Below are 22038 nucleotides of genomic sequence, written 5' to 3'. Positions count from 1 at the left end.
CCAGGCAAGCTTAAGGCCATGAGTTCAAACACCAGTGCTGGCAAAAAACAAAAAATAAAAAACAAAAACCAGAATGAACAAACAAACAAAAGAAGTGGAAGAAAGGCAGGCTCTGTGGGAGGCAGGTAATAAGGTGAGGGGGTGATCACAGGGTGAGGATTAATATACTCAAAGAAGGAGAGGGGCTAATTGAAAAGAGGGGGTTGATCATGATACACTACATGCACATGTGGAAATCTCACATTGAAGCTCCCCTTTGTACAGTTAATGTAAGCTAATACAAATCATTTTAAAAGATTTATCTTGGGGCCAGATGTGGTGACACACACCCATAATCCCAGCAACCCAGGAGATGAAAATTAGGAGCATGCTGATTCTAGCAAACAAGGTCAAAAAGTTAGCAAGACTTCATCTCAACAAATACATAGATCATGTTGATTCATTATGTTTAGGAAATGTAGGTCAAAGAATCACTGTCCAAAGCCAGCCTGGGGAAACAGAAAGTACAAGATCTTATCTGAAAAATAACTGAAGTAAAATAGGGCTGAGGGCATGGCTTCATAGATAAAGCCCCAGCCTAGCAAGAGTAAGGCTGAGTTCAATCTGTAGCACTGCCATAAGAAGCTAAAGATTAACAACAGGAAATGCTCAGCACATACCTCAGGGTATGTGCTATTCATGTGGTGTCTTTGACTGCCCCTAACTTTAAGTTCCTCAAAGTCAGGAGCCAGGTCTTTGTTTTTAAGCTTCCCACACATAGTAGGTCCCTAATAGATGTTTGCTGAATGGACAGCTACAAGAATCATCTCCTTTCCCTCAACTCTGCATGCCATTCAACTGAGACTGTGAGATTGGAAAATCAACCAAGAACTCTTCCCACAGAGCCTTTGCAGAGTTCACTCAGCTTCTTCTCAGGAAGCTGCACATCTAGAGAACAGAACTTCCAGACCTTGTCACATTGTGGAGCTGAGCTGCCTGGATGAAGTGTTTTACATAACAATATATGCACGGATTTCAACTGAGCACTGACCCTCATTCCTTAAAGTTTCACTGACAGTTTGGCACCAGCATTTGGATGCCAGTTTTTAACCAACACAAACTGTAGGAGTGCCTCATGTTTATCCGCCCAAGGAATTTCTAAGCAGCCACATAAAAATCAACTCCAAAAACAAAGGAAAGATGCTGGGTTGAATTCTTTTACTAAAAATCAATCTGTGTCTCTGATAAGTCCTCCTCTCTGTGTGTAACTCAGTACACTGGGGTTTAGGTTGTTTCCCTTTGTTCAAAGTGCTTAAACTGAGTATCTTCTTTTTGCCTACTAAAGAAGGCCAAGCCCACTCAACTGCTGGTCCTTGAAATCAGTAAGGTCAGTGACCCCAAAATAATCCAATCCAAGCAATGCCTGGGACTCATGCAAGAGCAGAGGAAGACAGTCTTCAGGATAAAGTTGAAAGATGAGCTCAAAGCTAACTACACTGTCATGGGATGACTGGACTATGACACAGGGTGAAGACAAAGAATAAAAACTATGTCATTGCAATTTTTGGATTAAATCATGACTGAAGTCTTTTAGTTATATGAAATCCCAAATTTCCCTTTGACTGAAACTACTTTGTGAGTTTTCTGTCACATGCAGCCAAAAGAATCTCAAGGTTTACATGACGACTGTTATGATTTGAACACAAAATGATCTCTTACAAGGCTGTGTGTTGAGCGCTTGGTCCCCAGCTAGTAGTGCTATTCAGGAAGGTTCTGGAAACTTCCAGAGGTGGGGCCTCGCTGGAGGAAATAAGTCGCTGGGAAAATGCTGCTGAAGGTCCTCGCTGGTCTCTAGTTTCTGCCTTAAAATCTCTGCTTCCTGTGTACCATGAAGTGAACAGCCCCCACCTCCACACGCTCCCACCGCTCTGATGTTCTGGCTCACTGTGGGCCCAGAAGCAACAGAAATAAGGAGGGTGGACTGCAATCTCTGAGATCATGCGCTAATAAAGATAATTCCTCTCTTCTCAGCTCTACAAATACAACTAATATACTACTACTAGCTTTTGGGCTCACTCAAATATCCACATGCATTAGTCCTAAAGAGACCAATCTGGAGAGAGGCCAAAGGTAAAGAGTAAAGCTAAGGCACTCATGACCTCACACCTGTAATCCTAGCCCCTCAGAAGGCTGAGAGCTGAGGAATGCTGCTTAAAGCCAGTCTAAGCAGACAAAAAGCTAAGCAAGAGCCTGAGGCCCTGAGTTCGAATCCCAGTTTCAATACTAGACAAGTGACTGTCATCTGCCTTCCCCCTGGCTTGTCCAATGATTTTGAGAATCACATAAAAAGGAAACTTCTAGAAAAGAACTGGACAAATGACAAATATTAATATAAGCATAATACAAGACTTAGTGAGCCTTCAAAATTCTGGTGCCCATGCCTCTGCAGAACAAGACTTTGAGCAACACACTGTTTTCCCACAATCCTAATACTCCCTGCCACAAGAGAAGGAACGCCCTCTGCTGGTGGAAGGGTGGAAAGTAGGACAGCATATTCATCAGCCTGGAGGACCCAGAAGGGATAGTATGGACCAGCAAAAAGCCAGTGCAAGCCTCAAGGGGCTAAGCACCAAGATGAGCTATGGGTCCATTCCTAAGCCACCCAGGAAGTTCCTCCTCTTCCAGTACACATCATCCCATCTTCTCAAGCTTATGAATCATGAAAGAAAAATGATGATTTAATTTCAAAATTACATTCTTGCCCTCTATTGTGCAATCTTGGAGCTGTTGTAATAGTAACATTGTTAATCAGTTCAGGCAGATTTTATTTATTTATTTGGTTGTGTTTTTTTTAACTATTTTTGTATCTGAGACCATAGGGACCAACATAACAGTATGAAGACTGAATTATTTTGCAATTTCCACATTTTTCCAGAAGTCAGAATATAGTACATTTTTAAGAGACAAAAATAGTTATCAATCATAGTATAAGAAGGGAAAATAAAAACATTAATGCTGTTCTTAATTTTTTCAGTAACTTCTGCCAATGGTAGTTTTAATGGATTCTCGCTTGATAGTGAAATGATTTTCTATTTTTTGGGATTACCAGAGCTTTAACTCAGCCTTGTGCTCAACAGGCTTCGTTACTTAGCTGACATTCTACTACTTCAATCACATAGCAGTCCTGCTTTTTGCTAATTACTGGAAGTGTTGTGCCATGGACTTTTCTACCAAAATGGCTTTGAACTGTATCTCAACCTCTTCAGCAGCTAGAATTACAAGTGGGAGGCACCTGAGCCTGGAAATAACTACTTTGTTGTTGTTGTTGTTTTTTAGTATTCTTAATAATGTAATTGTTTGGACTGTCCTAAACTGGCCCAGACCGGAAAATTGTTCTCTAATGCATTTTCCTTTATTAAAGCTAATTGCCCCCTCTCCATTGGTCCCAGGTACAAAGAGAAATGGGGAGAAGACAAGGGATTATTTCTCAAACCTCTAACACTTACCAATCTAGACAAGGCTCTGGACCCGGCATAGATGATACCCACAAACACCACTGAAGCAAGAAGCCATGTGGAAACATCAGATCTGCAAAGAGAAGGAAAAGTCATAATACCTTTGCAACTGTCTGTTTCAAAAGATCTTGCTGGAAGAGTTGACCCCTCTGAGGCATCTAATGTAACCAGAGAGACTGGCTAAGTAAAACAAAATATCCCTGATGAATTCACTGAGATGTGATCTTTCCCCATTGAGACAGTAAGAGAGGCTGACAAAGCCATACAATCTACTCCCCAACACTGTGCCAACTATCCAACGTAAGGGACCCCAGAACTGGAAATGGTAGAAACCTTGCAATAAGTTGGAAGAACAGATCTGATTTTCTTCAAGTGTGATAATTTTACATAGGCCAGGAATACTTTATTTTTTTTCTATTTTTTTATTGTAATTAGTAAAAGGGTTACATGATATTTGCCAGATAGAAGGTGCATTAATTCACATACATTGATACCCTTTCACATGTCTTGGTACCCATTTCCCTCCACCCCCACACCCCCACCCGTCTTGGTTTTCCCCCCTTCCCTATCAAATTTCAAATATCCAAATACAAATAAATTCAATATATCAGATAACAAAGTGAGATACTATAACAATATGAGATAACCAAGGGACAGCAAAGGAGATGAGAGACAACATAGTACATTAAGGACAACAATCATTCATTATATGGTTTTTGTTTCAATATCCTGGAGGTCCTTTCAATTAGCTTCACATTATATGGCCTTATGTATCCAGATTTTGCTCTATTGCAGATCTCTGCTAGTAGAGCCCAAGGTTTCTACTGATTATGACGAATGAGGGAAACCATTGAGCCTAAGTTCCTTTGAGTCTGGCTTACTTCACTTAATATGATTTTTTTCTAAGTCTTTCCATTTCCTAACAAATGGGGCGATGTCATTCTTTCTGACAGCAGCATAGAATTCCATTGTGTACAAATACCACAACTTGTTGATCCACTCATCAACTGAGGGACATCTAAGTTGGTTCCATATCTTTGCTATGGTGAATAGTGCTGCAATGAACATTGTTGTGCAAGTGGATTTAGTATGTCCTTGTTTCTGGACTATTGGGTAAATGCCAAGTAGTGGAATTGCTGGGTCATAGGGGAGTTCTATGTTTAGCCTTTTGAGGCACTGCCACACTGCTTTCCATAGTGGTTGAACGAGTTTGCACTCCCACAACAGTGTAGTAGTGATCCCTCAGGCCAGGAATACTTTACATATCCTATTTACTACATTATATCAAACAGTACCATGAAATCACAAGAAAAAGAACCACAGAATTAAAGGTAATAAAATAAAAACAATACATCCTAGAACTTCAGCTGGATAACCACAAACTAAGTTTAACCATTCACCTGGCATTACTGGAATTCTGTTCCAGCACTCTTCAGACTTCTGAAGGACGTATTTCATTAATTCAATTGTGTTCACATCAGGAGCTGTTTTTTCTAGAATCATATTCTCTACAAGAAAAGCAAAATCCCTGTCTCACCCAAAGCCTATCATACTGTGGTAACTGGCTTCTTCTATTAGTGAGCTATGTAGACAATCCTAGAATTACCCTAATAATGAATACAAGTAAGTAAATCCAAAAGGTGCCTGTAATCCTAGCTACTTGGGAGGCTGAGATCTAAGGATCATGGCTCAAAGCCAAACCAGGGCAAAAAAAAAAGTCTGTGACATTCTTATCCCAAATTAATCACTAAAACATCAAAAGGAGGGCTGTGATTCAAGTGGTAGAGTGATAGCCATGAGTGTAATATTTCAGAGACAATACCAGGCCTTGAATTCAAGCCCCACAACCTGGTAAAAAGAAAAAAAAAAAAACAGAATAGAAAAGAAAGAGAAGTAAGTCCATACCATCAGGATAGAAGACAATCATCTCCGGGAGTTTAATGAATTGTGCTCCTGGAATAGTGACTCTCAAGACATGGATTTGTTGGTTTTATTGGCAGCATCCAGTGCTCCATCCAAAATCAGACATGGACCTAGAATTTCAATGTTTCTAGGATGTAATAGGAGGTCTTCAAACCTTAGTCATTGCATTAAGTTGGTCAAGTGATGTTTATAGTACCTTATAAAGTTCTGGGACTTAATATTAGCCTTACAGTGAACATTTAGTGAGTGCTGGCAACAAACCAGGGACACTGCTAAATGCTTTTCATGTGGTATCTTTTAAAATCTGCACAAGAGGCCTGAGTGTGGATGGTCTGTGACTTCACAACAGTTCAACTAAAGACTTTAATCTTGATGGTAAACAGCCATAACTTAATCCATTGTGCTTTTCACTCTCAGTACAGTATTTAAAAAATCACATGACATATTCCACACTTTGTAATAAAAGAGGCTTTGGATTAGATGATTCTGCCTAACTATAAGCTAGCACATATATTTTGAGCACATTTAAGATAGTCTTGGCCTGTCAGGCACTACTGGCTCATGTCTGTAATCCTAACAACTCAGATCTGAGGATCAAGACTCAAAGTCAGCTCAGGCAGAAAAGTCCATGAAGCTCTTATCTCCAATTAGCCAGCAAAAAAGTTAACCTAAAAGTATGGTGTAAGTGGTAGAGAACCAGCTGTAGGTAAAAAAGCTGATCAATAGCTCTGAGACTCTGAGCTCAACATCTGGTAACTACACACACACACACACACACACACACACACACACACACACAGGGTTAAGGCAAGATTTGATCTTCTGTAGGCTATGCAGCTTATGATAGGTTCCACAGGACAGAACTCACTGTAACTCAGGAATACCTATACTGTTACCTCACAAGTAAAAAAATAAATGCAGTAAATGTCTTATTATCAGCTGATAAATGGCAAAAGTAGCATTTGAATTAAGGCCCCTAGGGCTCTAGAGGCCTAGCTTATAATTACATTTTTGTACCTTGCTGGCACAGGCCTCATACTGTAGCAGAGTGAGAAACCTTTTTTTTTTTTTAATGCCAACAGCCATTTGAGTATTTATAACACCATTTAAAGGCCACACAAGATTATGAATACAGGCAGTCAGCTGTGGATAACCAATGAGCCATGTACTTGTCCATCCAGTCATATACCAAATGATTCTGAAGGCTTTATATGGCCACACGGGCCCCACATTACCCACTTGCTTTGACTGGGAGACACTGACATATAAATAGACAAGCTGCAAAACAACAGGGATTTGGTAAACCAATGAAACAGCTAATTATCTGAGGACTAGTCTCTGTTATCAATAGCCCTGATGTAATATATAAGGGTGCCTACAAAGTGCACAGAGAAAGAAACAGCAGCCGATTGCTGCTCCCCAAGGAAAAGGCATTCCCACTTTCGAGATCGATCATGACATTAAGCTCATGCAGATCACAGGAGACAGGACAGAGGCCTGTTGTACACCAGAAGTAGTCTAGGGCCTGCGCTGGAGGCAGAGCACTGGTGAGGAAGTAGTGATAAGCTTAAGGGTGAGACAGCAGCTGGCCCAGCTGCCACAGGCTCCTAAACTTTGGAATGCAAGGTCTGTGAGGCTCCAGACATTGTACTCAAGTCCCTCTTAAATAAACAAAGGAAGCTCCTGCAGAGTTCTGTACTATAAGAGCCATCAGAGAACTACAGAAGTTGTGGCCATGGGGAAAAGAAAACAAACCCCAGAACATCTTGTATTTTAAGATAGAAAGAAAGAACTTCGACTGGGAAAAGTACATGCAAGACCAGTTTGACTTAACAGACTTTCAGCAAATGTGACAGGGTGGCTGTGTGAGCATTTGTTCCAAAGGGACCTAAGGTTTGTATTGACCACACTCATCTCCCTGGGGGCCAACCCCAGGTGGAGTACACCGTGCTCAGACGACAGGGAGTATCTGCAATCCCATCTAACAGAGGGTATGAACACTTATTAACAACCTTAGAAACCAGGAGAGAAGTGGTTGACTGTAGGCCCTCCTGAGCACACATCATTGAGAGGCAGCCTTCCTCCTCCACATACCAACAGATCACCACAGCTGCTGCTAGACATAAATAGGGGCCAGGCAGTGGCTCACAGCTAGCTACACTTTCAGAGGAAAACTGGACATGCCAGAATGAACCTGTCATCCTAGCCTTAAGGTAGTGACAGATCACATTCCTGGCATATATCTAGGCAGGAAATGAGGCCCTTACCTAAATAAAACCTGTAAAAAAAATAAAAAAGGCTGAAGCCATTATTCAAAGGTACAATGTCCAGCTTCATAATCATAAGGTCCTTAGTTCAAACCCTAGTACCACCAAAACTAAATAAAAAGTTGAACTGGGCACAAGGGATAGGGTAAAGCTGTGCACAGGACACAACATCCCAGACAGGCTGGAGGCAAGAGAAAACTAAAGGAAGGTAGTGTAGCTTGAGTAGATTTATAGACAAACCCAGAAGTCCTAGCAACCTTGTGTCACTTACTCATGCACACACACACATGCATATTCACTCCCTACACAGCTTTAGTCTTCCCTGTACTTCCTAACATCAGACACACCATTGTGGGACAGACCCATCATTCTTTGCTGTCTGTCTCCTTCAACTAGAATATCAGCTTGGGGTGATCAAGTCTTTTGGTCTTTTTGGTCTTTTGTTCATTTTGGTCTTTTATTCATTGCATGTTCTTAGAAACCAGAAAAAATACCTACTGTGTGCTTACATTTGCCAAATAAATCACAATGTATTATATTATTTCAAAAATCGGTTTTCACTCATGATGGTATATGCCTATATCCCAGCACTTAGGAGGTTGAGACAAGAAAATGGTAAGTCCCAAGCCAGCCTGGGCTACACAGCAAGACTATCATAAAAAGAAAAAAAAGGTCATTTTTCTCTCTAGATTAATACAACAGCAACAGAATTTGGTGGTTAACCATCACTGGAATTTCTTCCTCTGCTAGTCTCAAGACTTTCAGAGACTGCTCTGAACAGAATTGCTGGTGCTAACAGCTAATTGCTTTTAAAGGACAGGGTTGAGCCAAGTGCCAGTGGCTTACATTTGTAATCCTAACTTCTCAAGAGGTTGAGATCTGAGGTTCAGAGTTCAAAGCTAGTCAAGGCAAAAGAATCCATGAAACTTTTAATTCCAATTAACCACAAAACAAACAAACAAACAAACAAAACAACAACAAAACCAACCAGATGCAAAGCTGTGGCTCAGTGATAGAATGCCAGTCTTGAGTGAAAAAACTAAGGGACAGTGCCCAGGTCCTGTGGTCAAGTCCCAGTACTGGTACCGAAAAGTAAAAAAAAGAAAATAGTAATAAAGGTAAGAACAGAGTTGATGGCAAAAACCCACACACATTTCTCTTTTGAAAGTGGCCCTAGTGGGGAATTGTAATTATTTAAAATTCAACAAACAAACAGTCATGTTGCAATCTGTAATTGAAACAACAAAAACTAACTTCACTTAAAAGGCAAACATAGCATTTTTCTTCAATATATATGAACTTAGAATTGTGGGATAGAAATATTTTGTTTTCTGTAATCTTGTTTTCTTTATTAAAAAATATAATCTACTTATAGAAAATTTGGAAACTACAGTAATCAAGAAAACACTGTAATTATTGTCCTACTACACACAGATACTATTTATTGCTAATGCCTTGCTATATTCCTTCCAAACAGCATTCACCTGCACGTGTGTGCACAGTTCAGCAATAGTGGATCCTGTGCTACATACTGTCTTCTAACCTGCTTAATGTCACATGTTTCCATCCCCAAAAGAGTCATGCTCAAATTGATCATCAATTTCATAGCTGGGCACTGGTGTCTCAAGCCTGTTACCCAAGCTACTGAGAGGCTGAGATATAAGGATTGTAGTTCAATGCCTGCCTGGGAAGGAAAGTCTATGAGACTCTTATGTCCATTTAATCACAGAAACAGCCAGAAATGGTACTGTGGCTCAAGTGGTAGAGTGCTAGACTTGAGTTAAAGGAGTTCAGGGACAACATGATAGGCCCAGAGTTCAAGCCCCAAGACTCACCAAAAAAAAAATAAATTCATAATAACTAATAAGTGAATTAGTTATTGCTAGATATTTAAATTAATCCTACAGTTTACCATTCTCATATTATCTGATTATCCTTCAATACATTCTCTTCTTATATTTGTGATGTTTTCATGGTATTCAGAATAAATCCCCTGCAGTGGAAATATTGTTCAGAGATAAATACAAAATCATCTTCCAGAGTTGGTTGTCTGTGGTCCTAACTATTCAGGAGGCTGAGATCTGAGAATCTCCATTTAAAACTGGGCTGGGCAGGAAAGTCTGTGAGACTCATCTCCAATTAACCATGAGAAAATCAGAAGTAGAGCTGTAGCTCAAGTGGTAAAGCTCTGTCCTTGACCAAGAAAGCTAATGGACAGCATACCCAGAAACTGAGTTCAAGCCCCAGTACTGCGCATGTGCACGCACGCACACACACACACACACACACACACACACACACACACACACACACACAAAATCACCTTCTAGAGAAATTATCCTCTTCTGCCCTTTATGGAATCAACACTGTCTGATTCTAAGACTGCCAAAGGCCTGAACATTAGGAACACATTAGGCCCTTTCTTTCTCTTCTAAGTCATCAGCTAGTGCCATTTGGGCTTCTTATGCTAACTTCTTTGTTTGATCACAAAAGATAGAAGAAGGAATTAAACCCTACAGTGACCTTGGTGGGAACTCAGGCCTGGGGAGCCACCAAGTTAGTGTGTGCATGTCTCATGCACACATGTGTGTAAGTGTGATGGGGGGGTCTAACATCAACTCTGAGTTGGATGAATTATAGATCTGATCATGTTGAAGGACATATCAAGGGGTCAGGTTTGAAAACTATGGTAACATGTCACTTTTCTTCATTGATTTATAAGTACAAATACTGTGTCCTTTTCCAGTCACAGACTGGTTTATCACTAGTATGCACATTCTCTCCCCACTAAGACCCTGATGAATAAAACATTTTACAAGAAGCTAACAAAAGTCTACTGGCACAAATCACAAAGCTGTTGTTATTAAGATGATGGCTAATTAAATTAAATAACTTGTTTTTCAAATAGAGCATGCATTATTGAGAGAACATCTGCTCACTGAAAACACTCTCTAGTTTTCTGTTCCTGGGCGCCATAAGGGCATTGTGCCCTGAATTTTTTTGAAAACTGTGTTCTACTGACATCTAGTGGATGGAGAACACTTTTCAAATATAATTCAAAAGATACCAAGGCTCACATTTGACTGCTGACTACTGGCATTGACTGTTCTAACTGTAAAGTCAACAATTAGCCAGGTGCTGGTGGCTCATGCCTATAATCCTAGGTACTCAGGATACTGAGATCTAAGGATCCTGGTTCAAAGCCAACCCAGGCAGAAAATTCTGAGAGACTCCTATCTCCAATAAAGCAGGAAAAGGAAAAAAAAAAAGCTACAAGTGGTATGGTGAGTAAAAATATCCAAAGGAGAGCACTCAGGTCCTAAGCTAAATCCCCAGTACTACTCCCCTCAACACACACACTCAAAGTCAATGACTGCTTTGTAGTTAAAGGAACTTCCATATGTACTAACTCCCTCATTCTAAGACAAGTCTAGATTTGAATGGGGGGTGTTTTTGCTCTTCTACATTCCTTAGACCTTTCTCCTGAACTCTTTCTCTTCTTTCAACTCAAGATCACAGCCATTCCCTTGACAAGGTCCAGCTCAGACACTACTTGACACCAAGGGCCTTGTGATGATCCTAGGAGTCAGCAAACTGGAGCTCTAAATACCAAGCTCCTAATTTCCAAAAGTGGTACTCTATGGGTGCAACATTCAGGAATCGGCCATGGATGATCTCTCACTGCAATGGCAGAGCACAGAGAAGCTGTACAGACCCCAACACCTTAAGTATTTACTCGCATGCTTCTTAGCTGGCCTGGTTTAAAAAAGAGCAGCTTAGGTTCCAACCTCTGGTACTTAGAGCCGCTGGACCCAAGGCTTCAAACACAAATAATGCTTCTGGTAGACACAAAGGACTATGTTATATGGCTTCCATACAATTCTATTTTATGAAAACACTCCTAATTGGCTCCTCCCACCTCTCTAAACATGCTTTACTCCCTGGTCCAAGATCATCAACATGTTACTCCAATCCATGCTGAAATGGAGATTTCAGCACCTGCTGTAAAACTCCTAGGATCCCTGACAGATGACAATAAGAAAGAAAGAAGCCACTTCTGAGGACCCAGCACTGCCATGTTTGAAAGGCACGTCTTCTAAGTTAGTAGGCCTTGCAAACAACTTGGTAGGCAGAGACAGGAAAATGTAAGTTCAAGGCCAGCCCAGAAAACAAAACAAGGCAAAACCCAAATGCTTATGGATTCCATCTTAACCAATGGCTAAGCACAGTGACACATGCCTGTCATCCCACTGACTAGGGGAAGCACCAATAGGAGAACTCAGTCTAACTAGCCAAAGTAAAAGGCCACCTATTTTCAAAATAAAACAACACAGAAAAGGCTGGTGGACTGGTGCAAGTGGTAGAGCACCTATCTAAGCAAACATAAAGCCCTGAGTTGAAATACTCAAAGAAATGAAAAGTTTTTTAAATAGTCTTGAAAATCCCTGAATAATAAATAATACATATCTATTATCTAATAGGAGAAAGAAATCTTAGCAGCAAACAGTTGCTAGGTGATTGAATATCCAAGCTAAGTACAAGGCATAATGAATGTGAGCTTCACTCTAGAAGTTTTTTACTTCATACTCTTCACATGGCCTTGGGAAGGGACCAGAAAGGGGCTTCATGGAGACAGAGCACAGTTGCATGAGCAGTGCTGTGTGCAGATTAAAGCAGTTCCATCCCCTCCTGGGCACCCAGTGCTATAGGCATGAGCTGTAGGCTCTACTACACCTTGAAGGTCAACACTCCATCCCTTCACTTCCTCTCTCCTCAGCTTTGTCTCTCTTAACTTGCTATAAGCACCATGCCAACATCCAGCCTATTGTATCCAGCATTATGTCCATTCAGTGGCCCACAGTAAGTTTCCAGAGGGATTTCTGAAAGCTACTTTCAGTATCACCCCCAAATAATCTCCAATAAATACTTAAAGCATTCATCTAATGACAAGGCAAGAAAAACTACCAAAAACACACTAGTTTAAGTAATTCTGATCTGTGAACAAAGCTCTTTGTAAAACTATAACCATCACTCTAAATAACATATTAACATAGTAAGACATATTGAGGAAATTCTCTTTTTCCCTCCTTTGGCAATACTGGAGTTTAAACTCAGGGCCACATGCTCACTTGCCAAGCACTATATTATTTAAGCTATGTATTCAGCCCTTGTTTTGCTTTAGTTTGATTTTAGATAGGGTCTTCCATTTTCACCTAAGCTGACTTAGAACTGTAATTCTCCTGCCTCCGTCTCCTGAGTAGCTGGGATTACAGGCGTAAACCACCATGCCTACTTATATTTACCATCAAAGTTATTGACGGTAAATATGAAATAAGCCATCTCACTTAAAAGCAATCACTCATTTAAAATAAGCAGGATCTGTATGTAACTGATGGTTAGCTGCTCATTTCACAGTGAACAGTGCTGTTGGTTGGAAGATTATCAAAGATGTTTGTTATGGCTCTCCAGCAGAAGTTCTCAAAAGGAAAAGGTGGAGGGTTCTTTTCACCTTAGAAATCTATGGTCACTAAGCATTGTAGAATAGGATTGATTTTATTTTTTATTTTTGTTTTTAAAATTTTTTTGCCTGTCCTGGTGCTTAAACTCAGGGTCTGAGCACTGTCCTTGGGCTTTCTCAAGGCTATCACTCTACCACTTGAACCACAGTACCACTTGCAGATTTTACTATGTATGGGGTACCAAGGAATCCAACCCAGCAAGAGCAAGGCAAGCACTCTACCACTAGGCCAAACTCCTGGGTCTATAACAGAGTTTTTAAATGTGAAACTTATACTTGAAAATTTTGTGCTCTCAAATGTTCACTAATTAGAAAGGATCAACAGTGGAAAATAGGTTAAAAATTATTTGGGGAGCCAGGCACGGTGGCTCACACCTGTAATCCTAGCTACTCAGGAGGCTGAGATCTGAGGATCAGTTGGCTTTGGCAGTAAAGTCCATGAGACACTTCTCCAGTTAACCACCAGAAGAAGACCTCAAGTTCTTGTGCTAGCCTTGAGCACAAAAACTCAAGAATAGCACCCAGGTCCTGAGTTCAAGCCCCAAGACTGGCACACATATACAAAAAATATATCATTTGATTGCAAAGGATAAAGGTAACTAAGCAACCAAACAACTCACATAACATATCTATGTTTTCCAGTGCAATTTTGTGAGATGAATAGTATTAAATGTAAGCAGTATGTGAATCATGAATGAAGCATATGAGGCTTTTATACCTTGAACTGCAGTTGATTTCCACCCAGCCCAGTTTCCATGACACGTGAAGCAAAAGTGCACCAACAAATGTCTGCCACCTAAAAAAGACATAGGGCAAAGTGAATTAATACAATGCTACAGGTCCTATCAAAACCCAGCCACACCAGACCTACTACAAATAGACATATTCAACTCCTTCTTCTCACTCTCCCACTAATCCACCCATTTCTCAGAACTTTCCTCTCCACCACTACTATGGCTTTGGGGCCAACTATGTGATAAGTGCTGATATTCAGATTCTTCTCTTTATTCTAGACTTTTCTTGAACAATCTCACCCATGGCCCCAACCTCTATCTGAATGACTCTCAAATCCCTGCTCTCATTCACTCTGAAATCCCACATGCCTTAACATTACTTTGGCCTTCTCCTCTCTATTCTAGTCATCCTCCAACTGTACTCAGTCAGCCATCCCAGGTATCCAAGCAGTGGGGAGTCTCCAGTAACAAGAAAGAAGCATAATTCCAGCCACCTAATCATGAACAAGGGGAAAGGCAATCTAGGTGAAAATAGCATTCTTCCCCTCATACATTCCCTAAGTCCTTCCATCTGGAATGATTAGAAAAGACAATCGTGACTAAAAATACCTCCTAGTCACTTAGAGAAATCAGCAGCCCATCTCTGTCAACTAAAATATGCACAATCATAGAAGATATAGCAAAGAAAAAACTTGTATGGAGGCTGGGATGTACGTCAGTGGTAGAGCACTTGCCTAGCATAGAGAAGGCCCAGGGTTCTATCCTCAAGCACCACAGTAAGTTAGATAACTAAACAAATCTTTTCACCATGCAATGCTTGAAAGGAACTTAATTTTAAAAAAGTATTCTGAAATTCACCTGAAACAACACACTGGTAGTAATATAAAGAACATGTTTAATAAAGGACAATACTGAGCGATGATTTTTCTCTACTATGTATTTTTTGTTGTTGTTGTTTTTTGCCAGTCCTGGGGCTTGAGCTCAGGGCCTGAGCACTGTCTTTGGACTTTCTCAAGGATAGAGCTCTACCACTTGAGCCACAGCACCCCTTCAAGCTTTTTTTTCTATGTATGTGGTACCAAGGAATTGAAGCTGGGTCTTTATGTATGTGTGGCAAGCACTCTACCACTAGGCCAAACTCCCAGTCTCTACTACCTATTTAAATGGTAGAACAATGTAAGACAAGCCCAGTTTCCTAAAAATGATCAAATACCCAACAAGAGACCTTAGAAGTTTATATATATATATGTGTGTATATTAATAACACAAGGGCAAAAATAAAGACTACATATAATATATTATCTTATCTTTTTTTGGTCAATTGTGGGACTTGAACTCAGGGCCTAAATGCTGACCCTAAACTTTTCTGCTCAAAATTAGAGCTCTTTGCTCAAAATTAGAATACTTTGAACCATAGCTCCTCTTGGGGTTTTCTGGTATTTAACTGGAGATGAGTCTCACAGCTTTTTCTGCTCAGGCTGGCTTTGAACTGGTGATCGTCAGCCTTCTGAGCAACTAGGATTACAGGTGTGAGTTACCAGTGCCTACCTTAAATATGTATATTTCCACTAAAATAAAACACACTTAAATAATCAAAATAACTATAAATTAATTTAAAAGCCAGGAAAGATTACATAACAATCTATAATAGACTAGTAATGTCATCCTTAAAACATAAAGAATGCTTCACATTAGCCATGGAGGATGGCTCACATCTATAATCCTAGCTCCCTAGGAATCATAGTTTGAAGCCAAGGCAGCAAAGTCTGAGAGCCATTAAAACACTGGAGGTGTAACTAAGCTGAAGAGTGCTAGCCCAATAGGCAAGCCAAGCTAGCCCAAAGCCTTGAGTTCAAACTCTGGTACCAGGAAACACACACACACACACACACACACCCATATATAGGCAACTTACTGAAACAGATAAGAGAGAATAATGAGTATATGAAAACTGACTATGAAAATTCTTTTTTAAAAAAAGTACCATGGCTTGCTTATCAAATCAGCAAGAGAAAAGTCATGGCCTAACTAACTACACTATTACAGAAGTCCTCACACAGAGGCTTGGTAGTAAGGTGAACCAGAAAAATGTCTTTGGAAATGAATGATTAATATGTGGAGCGAATACTAACAAAGTTCATGTTCTCTTAGCAAATTTCTTGAGTATATCTATCCCCAAGAACCAGTTGGAATTTAGGTAGATCTGAATACAAAAATAACTAATAATATTGTTGTTTCTATGCTCCTAAAATGAGACACGATTTAAACACCCATCAACATAAACACATATGTAGTTTTACTATTTGATGATAAACTCATATAATCATAAAATCTATTTCAAGGGAATTTTTTATACTGACTGGGCATTTCCTGCTAATATTAATCAAAGGCACACAAGATACTTACCCTTGGAATAAGGTAGGGTAGGTAAATTTCAGGACAGAAAGGACATACTGAAAAACAAACGTCAGGTTAAAGACATTTCAAATAAAAAGAATGACAGAACACACAATAAGTGAAATTCCTACAGAGGAAATTCAAGGACTTCAAAGTTTCAATAAGGCCTTTATTTCCCCCAAAGTCAAGTATAAGACATACTATTCTAAGTTATACTAAAGAGAATGGATTTTTTTTTGTCCCCAGTCCTGAAGAATGAACTCAGGGCTCTGTCCCCGAGTGCCTTTTGCTCAAAGCTAGTATTCTTTCACTTGAGCCACATCATCATTTCTGGATTTCCCTGAGATTTTATTGGAGATAATTCTTCTTGCCCAGGCTGGCTTTGAATCAGAATCCTCCGATCTTAGCCTCCTGAATAGCTAGGATTAAAGACATGAGTCACTAGTACCTGGCAAGTACAGATTTAAAAAAAAATTAACTCAGGGGCCTAGTGGTAGAGTGCTGTCCTCGCATGCACGAAGCCCTGGGTTCGATTCCTCAGTACCACATATACAGAAAAGCCAGAACTGGTGCTGTGGCTCAAGTGGTAGAGTGTTAGCCTTGGGAAAGCTCAAGGACAGTGCTCAGGCCCTGAGTTCAAGCCCCAGGACAGGCAAAAAAATATCCTAACTCAGTTAAGATCAATTTATAGGACCGGGAGTTTAGCCTAGTGGTAGAGTGCTTGCCTAGCATGCACAAAGACCCAGGTTTGATTCCTCGGTACCACATACATAGAAAAAAAGCCAGAAGTGGTGCTGAGGCTCAGTGATAGAGCTCTGGCCTTGAGAAAATCCAAGGACAGTGCTCAGGCCCTGAGCTCGAGCCCAGAACTAGAATAAAAAAGAGATCAATTTATATTTCTATTTCTATTAAGTATTTTAATCAAATTATTGCACATTATGAATGAAGGAATCATATTTGAACTCTCTGGTTGTATTTTTCTGTTTTTTTCTATGATGAATATATCAAAATATAAATGTTTGTGATACTAGAATTTGAAAATAGGGCCTGTTCTACTAAGAAAGCACTCTATCACTTGAGCCAGATACCCACCTCCCAGACCTATTTTTCAGTTTGGATCTTGCATTTTTGTCCAGGTGTTGACCTCAGACTTTGGTCCTCCTGTCTATCTATGTCTTCTGCCTAGCTAGAATTTCAGGCACATGCACTATCATGTTGGTTGAGATGCGGAAGTCTTGCTTAACCTTTTCCCCAAGCTGACCTCTAACTATTATCCTTCAGATGTCTACCTCCAGAGTAGCTGGGATTACATGCATGAGCCACCATGGCTAGCTCAAGATGTTTTTTTTTTTTTTTCTCAAGATGGTTTTAAATTCTAAAACCATTAAATGACTGTAGGAAAAAGTGCTACTGATCTTCACATGATCTAAAAAAAAAAAACGAATGAGATTAGTGTAGACTAATGTCCCCTTGATGAGCAACTAAATGTCACAACTCTGGCAGTCAGTACTGTTCTACATTCATGACTCTTCCCTGAAGTCTATTTACTCAAATGATCCTCCTTGCTTTCCCTCTTCCTCAATATTTCTATCCTATAACAGCTAAGGGAGGACTGTTTGGGCATGTTTCATAACAACCTTAAAGATCTTCATTACGACACCAAGTATTTATTTAGTTCTTGTGTGCTTAGCCTTAGCTCAGATACTATAGACCTAGAAATCACTGAAGCTCAGGGAAGGGTGTGGCTCTGTGTAGAACACTTGCCTATCATTTGTAAGGCCAAGGATGGGTTCCATGCCCAGCAACGCAAAAAAAAAATTAAATTAACAAAAGGCTGAACATTTCGCCTCACCTTGATAATGGAGAGTGAAAAAAATACATCTATGACATATAGAATCAGTTCTAAAAATATCCCCTTTCAGTAAAGTCTTCCAGGAAAGAGAAGGAGCTAGACATGATAGTATATGCCTTTAATTCTGACTGCTTAGGAGAAGGAAGCAAGATGACCTCAATCTAAGGCTTTCCTGGGCAGAAAAGCATAAAAACCTATATGAATAAAATAAAATAAAATAAAACCAAAAGGGCTAGGGGCATGGCTGAAGTGACCGTGTGCTTGGTTAGCAAGCATGAAGCCTGAGTTTAAATCATAGTACTACCAAAATAAAACAAAACAAAATAAGAACAACAATAATAAAAAAAAAACAAGTAGACTTGGCCTTCAGGCTGAAGTTCAACCTCTGTAAGATGACAACAGGTGTCTGCTTGAGCCTAGGTGACTATTGGGACTTTGCTAAGGATAGAGGAACATCTTACTCACTGAGCCAATCCAGGCCTCCAAAACAATAAACTGTAATAATAAAACCAATGATTATGGCAATTTGCTGTAATAAAAGTCAATTATACCTTACAAACTATTTCTGGGATTTTCTGATCCATACTTAGGGGCTCTAACTAATAATGAGGAACAGAAATCATGGGAAGCAAAACCTTGAATGGAGGAATGACAGCACTTGGCCTAGGTAACCCACAGGACCGCAGGCAGCTGGTCTGTCCTGCTTGAGAAGATGCAACAGCGGTCATAAATGATTCAAGCTTGTAGGAGTCACAAACTTCCTTACTAGAGTCCTATTACAAAACTTACCTGGGCTCAGCCAGCCCTTTCCCTCTCCCACTCCTGACCTCACCTCCTCCCCACCCACCATAAGTCAACTTCCTGATCGCCCTCTGTTCTGCCAAGGTGACTGTTCTCCTCTTCCCATCTGGCCTGACTACCTCCTGCTTGTTCTTTGTTCATCTCTGAGATGACTTGTTTTCCCTTCTATCTCTACCTTCCAAGTAGCAGGGATTATAGCTAGGAGCCACAGCCCTGCCAAAATCACATCTAAATTCTGAGCATCTTTGGGAATCTAGAATTTCTATAACTATATTATATATTGGTAGTGACACAATAATTTAATTTTACCTAACATTGTGAGGCATTATATACATGGAAGGAATGCAAATCCATTTTTATATCAATTATAAAATGTGTGGAGCTTTAGTAAATGCCATAAATACAAATGTATATCTAGGAGGGTTATTAATTTCTGCACTAACAGCTTTAGTCTGCTGGATTGTTTTTTTAGCTATTTTTTAAAACCAATGCCACGGCTTGTAGACATTCATAAAAGATGCCTATCCTTGTCCTTTCTAAAGATTATAGATAGAAAAGAAAAGATCATTTAGTTCAAAGTAAAATATTGAAAATATATCCATCAGGTTAGCTTGACAGATAAGTACAGTTAAAGTGAAAGGTAGGTTCTACAACAAAATTTTTTAACTTTGATGTTGCCATGAGAAGTAAAGCTAATAATTATTGTATCACATAGCAAGCAAAATATTTTAAGTTGGATATGGTGCACATCTGTAATCTCAACTGCTCAGGAGGCAGACATGAAAAGATCAAGGTTAAGAGCTATCCAGGGGAAAAGTTATTGAGACTCTCTCAAAAAATAGGCTGGTCCCAGTGGTACACAATCTGTAATTCTAGCTACTGGGGAGGCAGAAGTAGGAGAATGTATCTCTGAAGCCAGCTGAACAAAAAGCAAGAAATTGGATCTAAAAACAAACTAAAAACAGACTGAGCCAGGCGAGGTGACTCATGCCTGTAATCCTAGCTGCTCAGGAGGCTGAGATCTGAGGTTTAAAGTTCAAAGCCAGCCCAGACATAAAAGAACCTGAGACTCTTCAATTAACCTCTAGAAAATGGGAAGTGGGGCTTGACTCAAGGGAAGGGTGGTAGCCTTGTGCTGAAGCACTAAAGGACAGTGTCCAGGCCCCTTTCAAGCCACATGACCCAATTCAATCTCCAAGTAAAGGCCAGAAAGAGAGAATTTGTCCTTTTTTCTTTTTTTCCTTTCTTTTTCTTCCAGAGTAACTGTCATTTACCTTATGGATCACAATGGTGAGGCTGTAGGGTGATCACCTATATCATGAAGCCCTGAGTTCGATTCCTCAGTACTATATAAACAGAAAAAGGTAGAAATGGTTCTGTGGCTCAAATGGTAGAGTTCTAGCCTTGAGCAAAATAAGCTCAGGGACAGTACCCAGGACTAGCCAAAAAAAAAAAAAAAAAAGCTCACAAGACTCCTTGATTAATCATTGGGCCCAGTGTCATACTCCCCAATAACAGGGCAGCAAAAATGGCATTGAGCAAGGGTATGCACCTGTCACCATCCCGAGTGATCAGGGGGAGTACGTGTAGAAAAATCATAGGCAAGCCAGCTGACCACAAAGTGAGATCCCATCTAGAAAATAAGCAATGGAAAAGGGACAGAAGGTGTGGCTCAAGCATCTGCCTGGCAAGTGCAAGGGAACTTGGGTTTGCAAAGATTAAGGTCCCAAAGGCCAAGTAAGAGAAGTCAGGATGCAAACCAATAGCTTGTTCGCTACCAAGTAGCATACACGTGTCTTTAAATTCAGTCTCCACAACTAAAACATCTTCTGAGAAAAAGAGAGATCCTGGAAATACACCGAAAGCAACTAAGGAGGTGGGGAGGGTAGCAAGTGGCAGGAGGTGGGGGATGGGGTGGAGAAAGAGCAGGAGAGCCCCTACAGTGAGCAAGGTGGTCCTGGGTCCCAAGACCACTTTGGCTCTGGCCAGCTTAGAATCCAGGTCCGCAGACAATGTCCGGTTCAGGCCCAGGAATCCAAAGCCAGTAGGCCCCCTCCTATCTTTGCTTCCTCATCAAGCAGACCGCCAACCTGGCAAGCTAACATACATTACTTCTAACCTGATGTTTTTACTTCAGAAGTTCGTTGATTATGGTGAAATGCTTGGGGATGGACATCAATGGGGTAAAAGATGATGGTCTCATCTTTTCTATGTAAAGGCTTCCGGAACTTTGGGGTCTGAGACAAGGACAAGGGCGGGGGGGGGGCGGTTAGAAGAAGTAGAATGTGTAAGATTTCTCCCCCAACTTATTTCCCCCCCTAAGGGAATAGAGTAATTACTTTCTTCTTAAAAGAAGTCCTCGCGGCCCCAAATGAAGGGCCAGTGGGCAGGTGGGGGAGGGAGGGAGCGGGCCCTGTGTTCAGAAGCCATTCAGAGTGATTTTAGCCCAGGGTGGGGATTCCAAGCCCACCCGGAAACAGGCGGGAGGACAGCTGGGAGGGGCGGGTTCGAACCCCACGTGCCAACGCGGACGCCCGCGCCGTCCCCTCACCTTGTTCAAGAGGTAAAAAGCCAGGTAGCAGGTACAAAAGGTGAGGCCGACCAGGGTCCTCCTCAAGCCCATCTGTCAACTCGGAGACGCGGCGCCCGCACGCCACTCGGAGCCCCGCCCACCCCCCCAGACCCGCCCCGCGGCCACGTGACTCCGCTCTGCCAATCAGCGCGCGCACCGCCCCGGCGCCGCCTCCTTAAAGGGGCCGCGCCACCTAGGGCTCAACAACCTGGCGGTGGGCTGGGCCTCCCTTGTGAGGGGAGGGCTAGGGAGAGAGACTTAATAAAAGAGAGATCAGTTTGAAAATAATCCACAAACCTCCATTATTGTTGAAGGAAGAGGAATAAAAACTAGTCTTCTGTCTTCAATCCTCCAATCCACAAGAAAACTCCCCAGCTATGCTCTTAACCACCACTACTCTAGTAATGAATACTATTACATGTTGTAGCCTTCTCTATATTTATGGATCAACAGATTTGTAAGATGTTGCCTTACACAAAT

General features: G+C 40.8%; 1 protein-coding gene across 4 annotated transcripts in view; it reads right to left on the bottom strand.

The window, feature by feature from the left end:
- Nucleotides 1-21621, bottom strand: part of Slc35d4 (solute carrier family 35 member D4) — an 80818-nt gene extending 59197 nt beyond the window's left edge. For all 4 annotated transcript variants that reach the window (XR_016538828.1, XR_016538829.1, XM_090353340.1 and 1 more), the window contains exons 1-4: nucleotides 21538-21621; nucleotides 16343-16389; nucleotides 13921-13998; nucleotides 3486-3567 (exon numbers count right to left, since the gene is read on the bottom strand). Coding sequence is in view for 2 of the 4 variants with exons in the window: in XM_090353340.1 (XP_090209466.1) it covers nucleotides 3486-3567; nucleotides 13921-13998; nucleotides 16343-16389; nucleotides 21538-21609 (279 nt within the window). In the remaining 2 variants the exon portion in view is untranslated. The remainder of the gene's footprint in view (nucleotides 1-3485; nucleotides 3568-13920; nucleotides 13999-16342; nucleotides 16390-21537) is intronic.
- Nucleotides 21622-22038: the final 417 nt, after the last annotated feature.

This window comes from Megascapheus bottae, chromosome 19 (assembly GCF_031878675.1).
Source record: "Megascapheus bottae isolate mThoBot1 chromosome 19, mThoBot2.hap1, whole genome shotgun sequence".
In the NCBI taxonomy this organism is placed as follows: domain Eukaryota; kingdom Metazoa; phylum Chordata; class Mammalia; order Rodentia; family Geomyidae; genus Megascapheus; species Megascapheus bottae.
The sequence above is the reverse complement of the archived record's forward strand: the minus strand, read 5'-3'. Positions and strand labels throughout refer to the sequence as shown.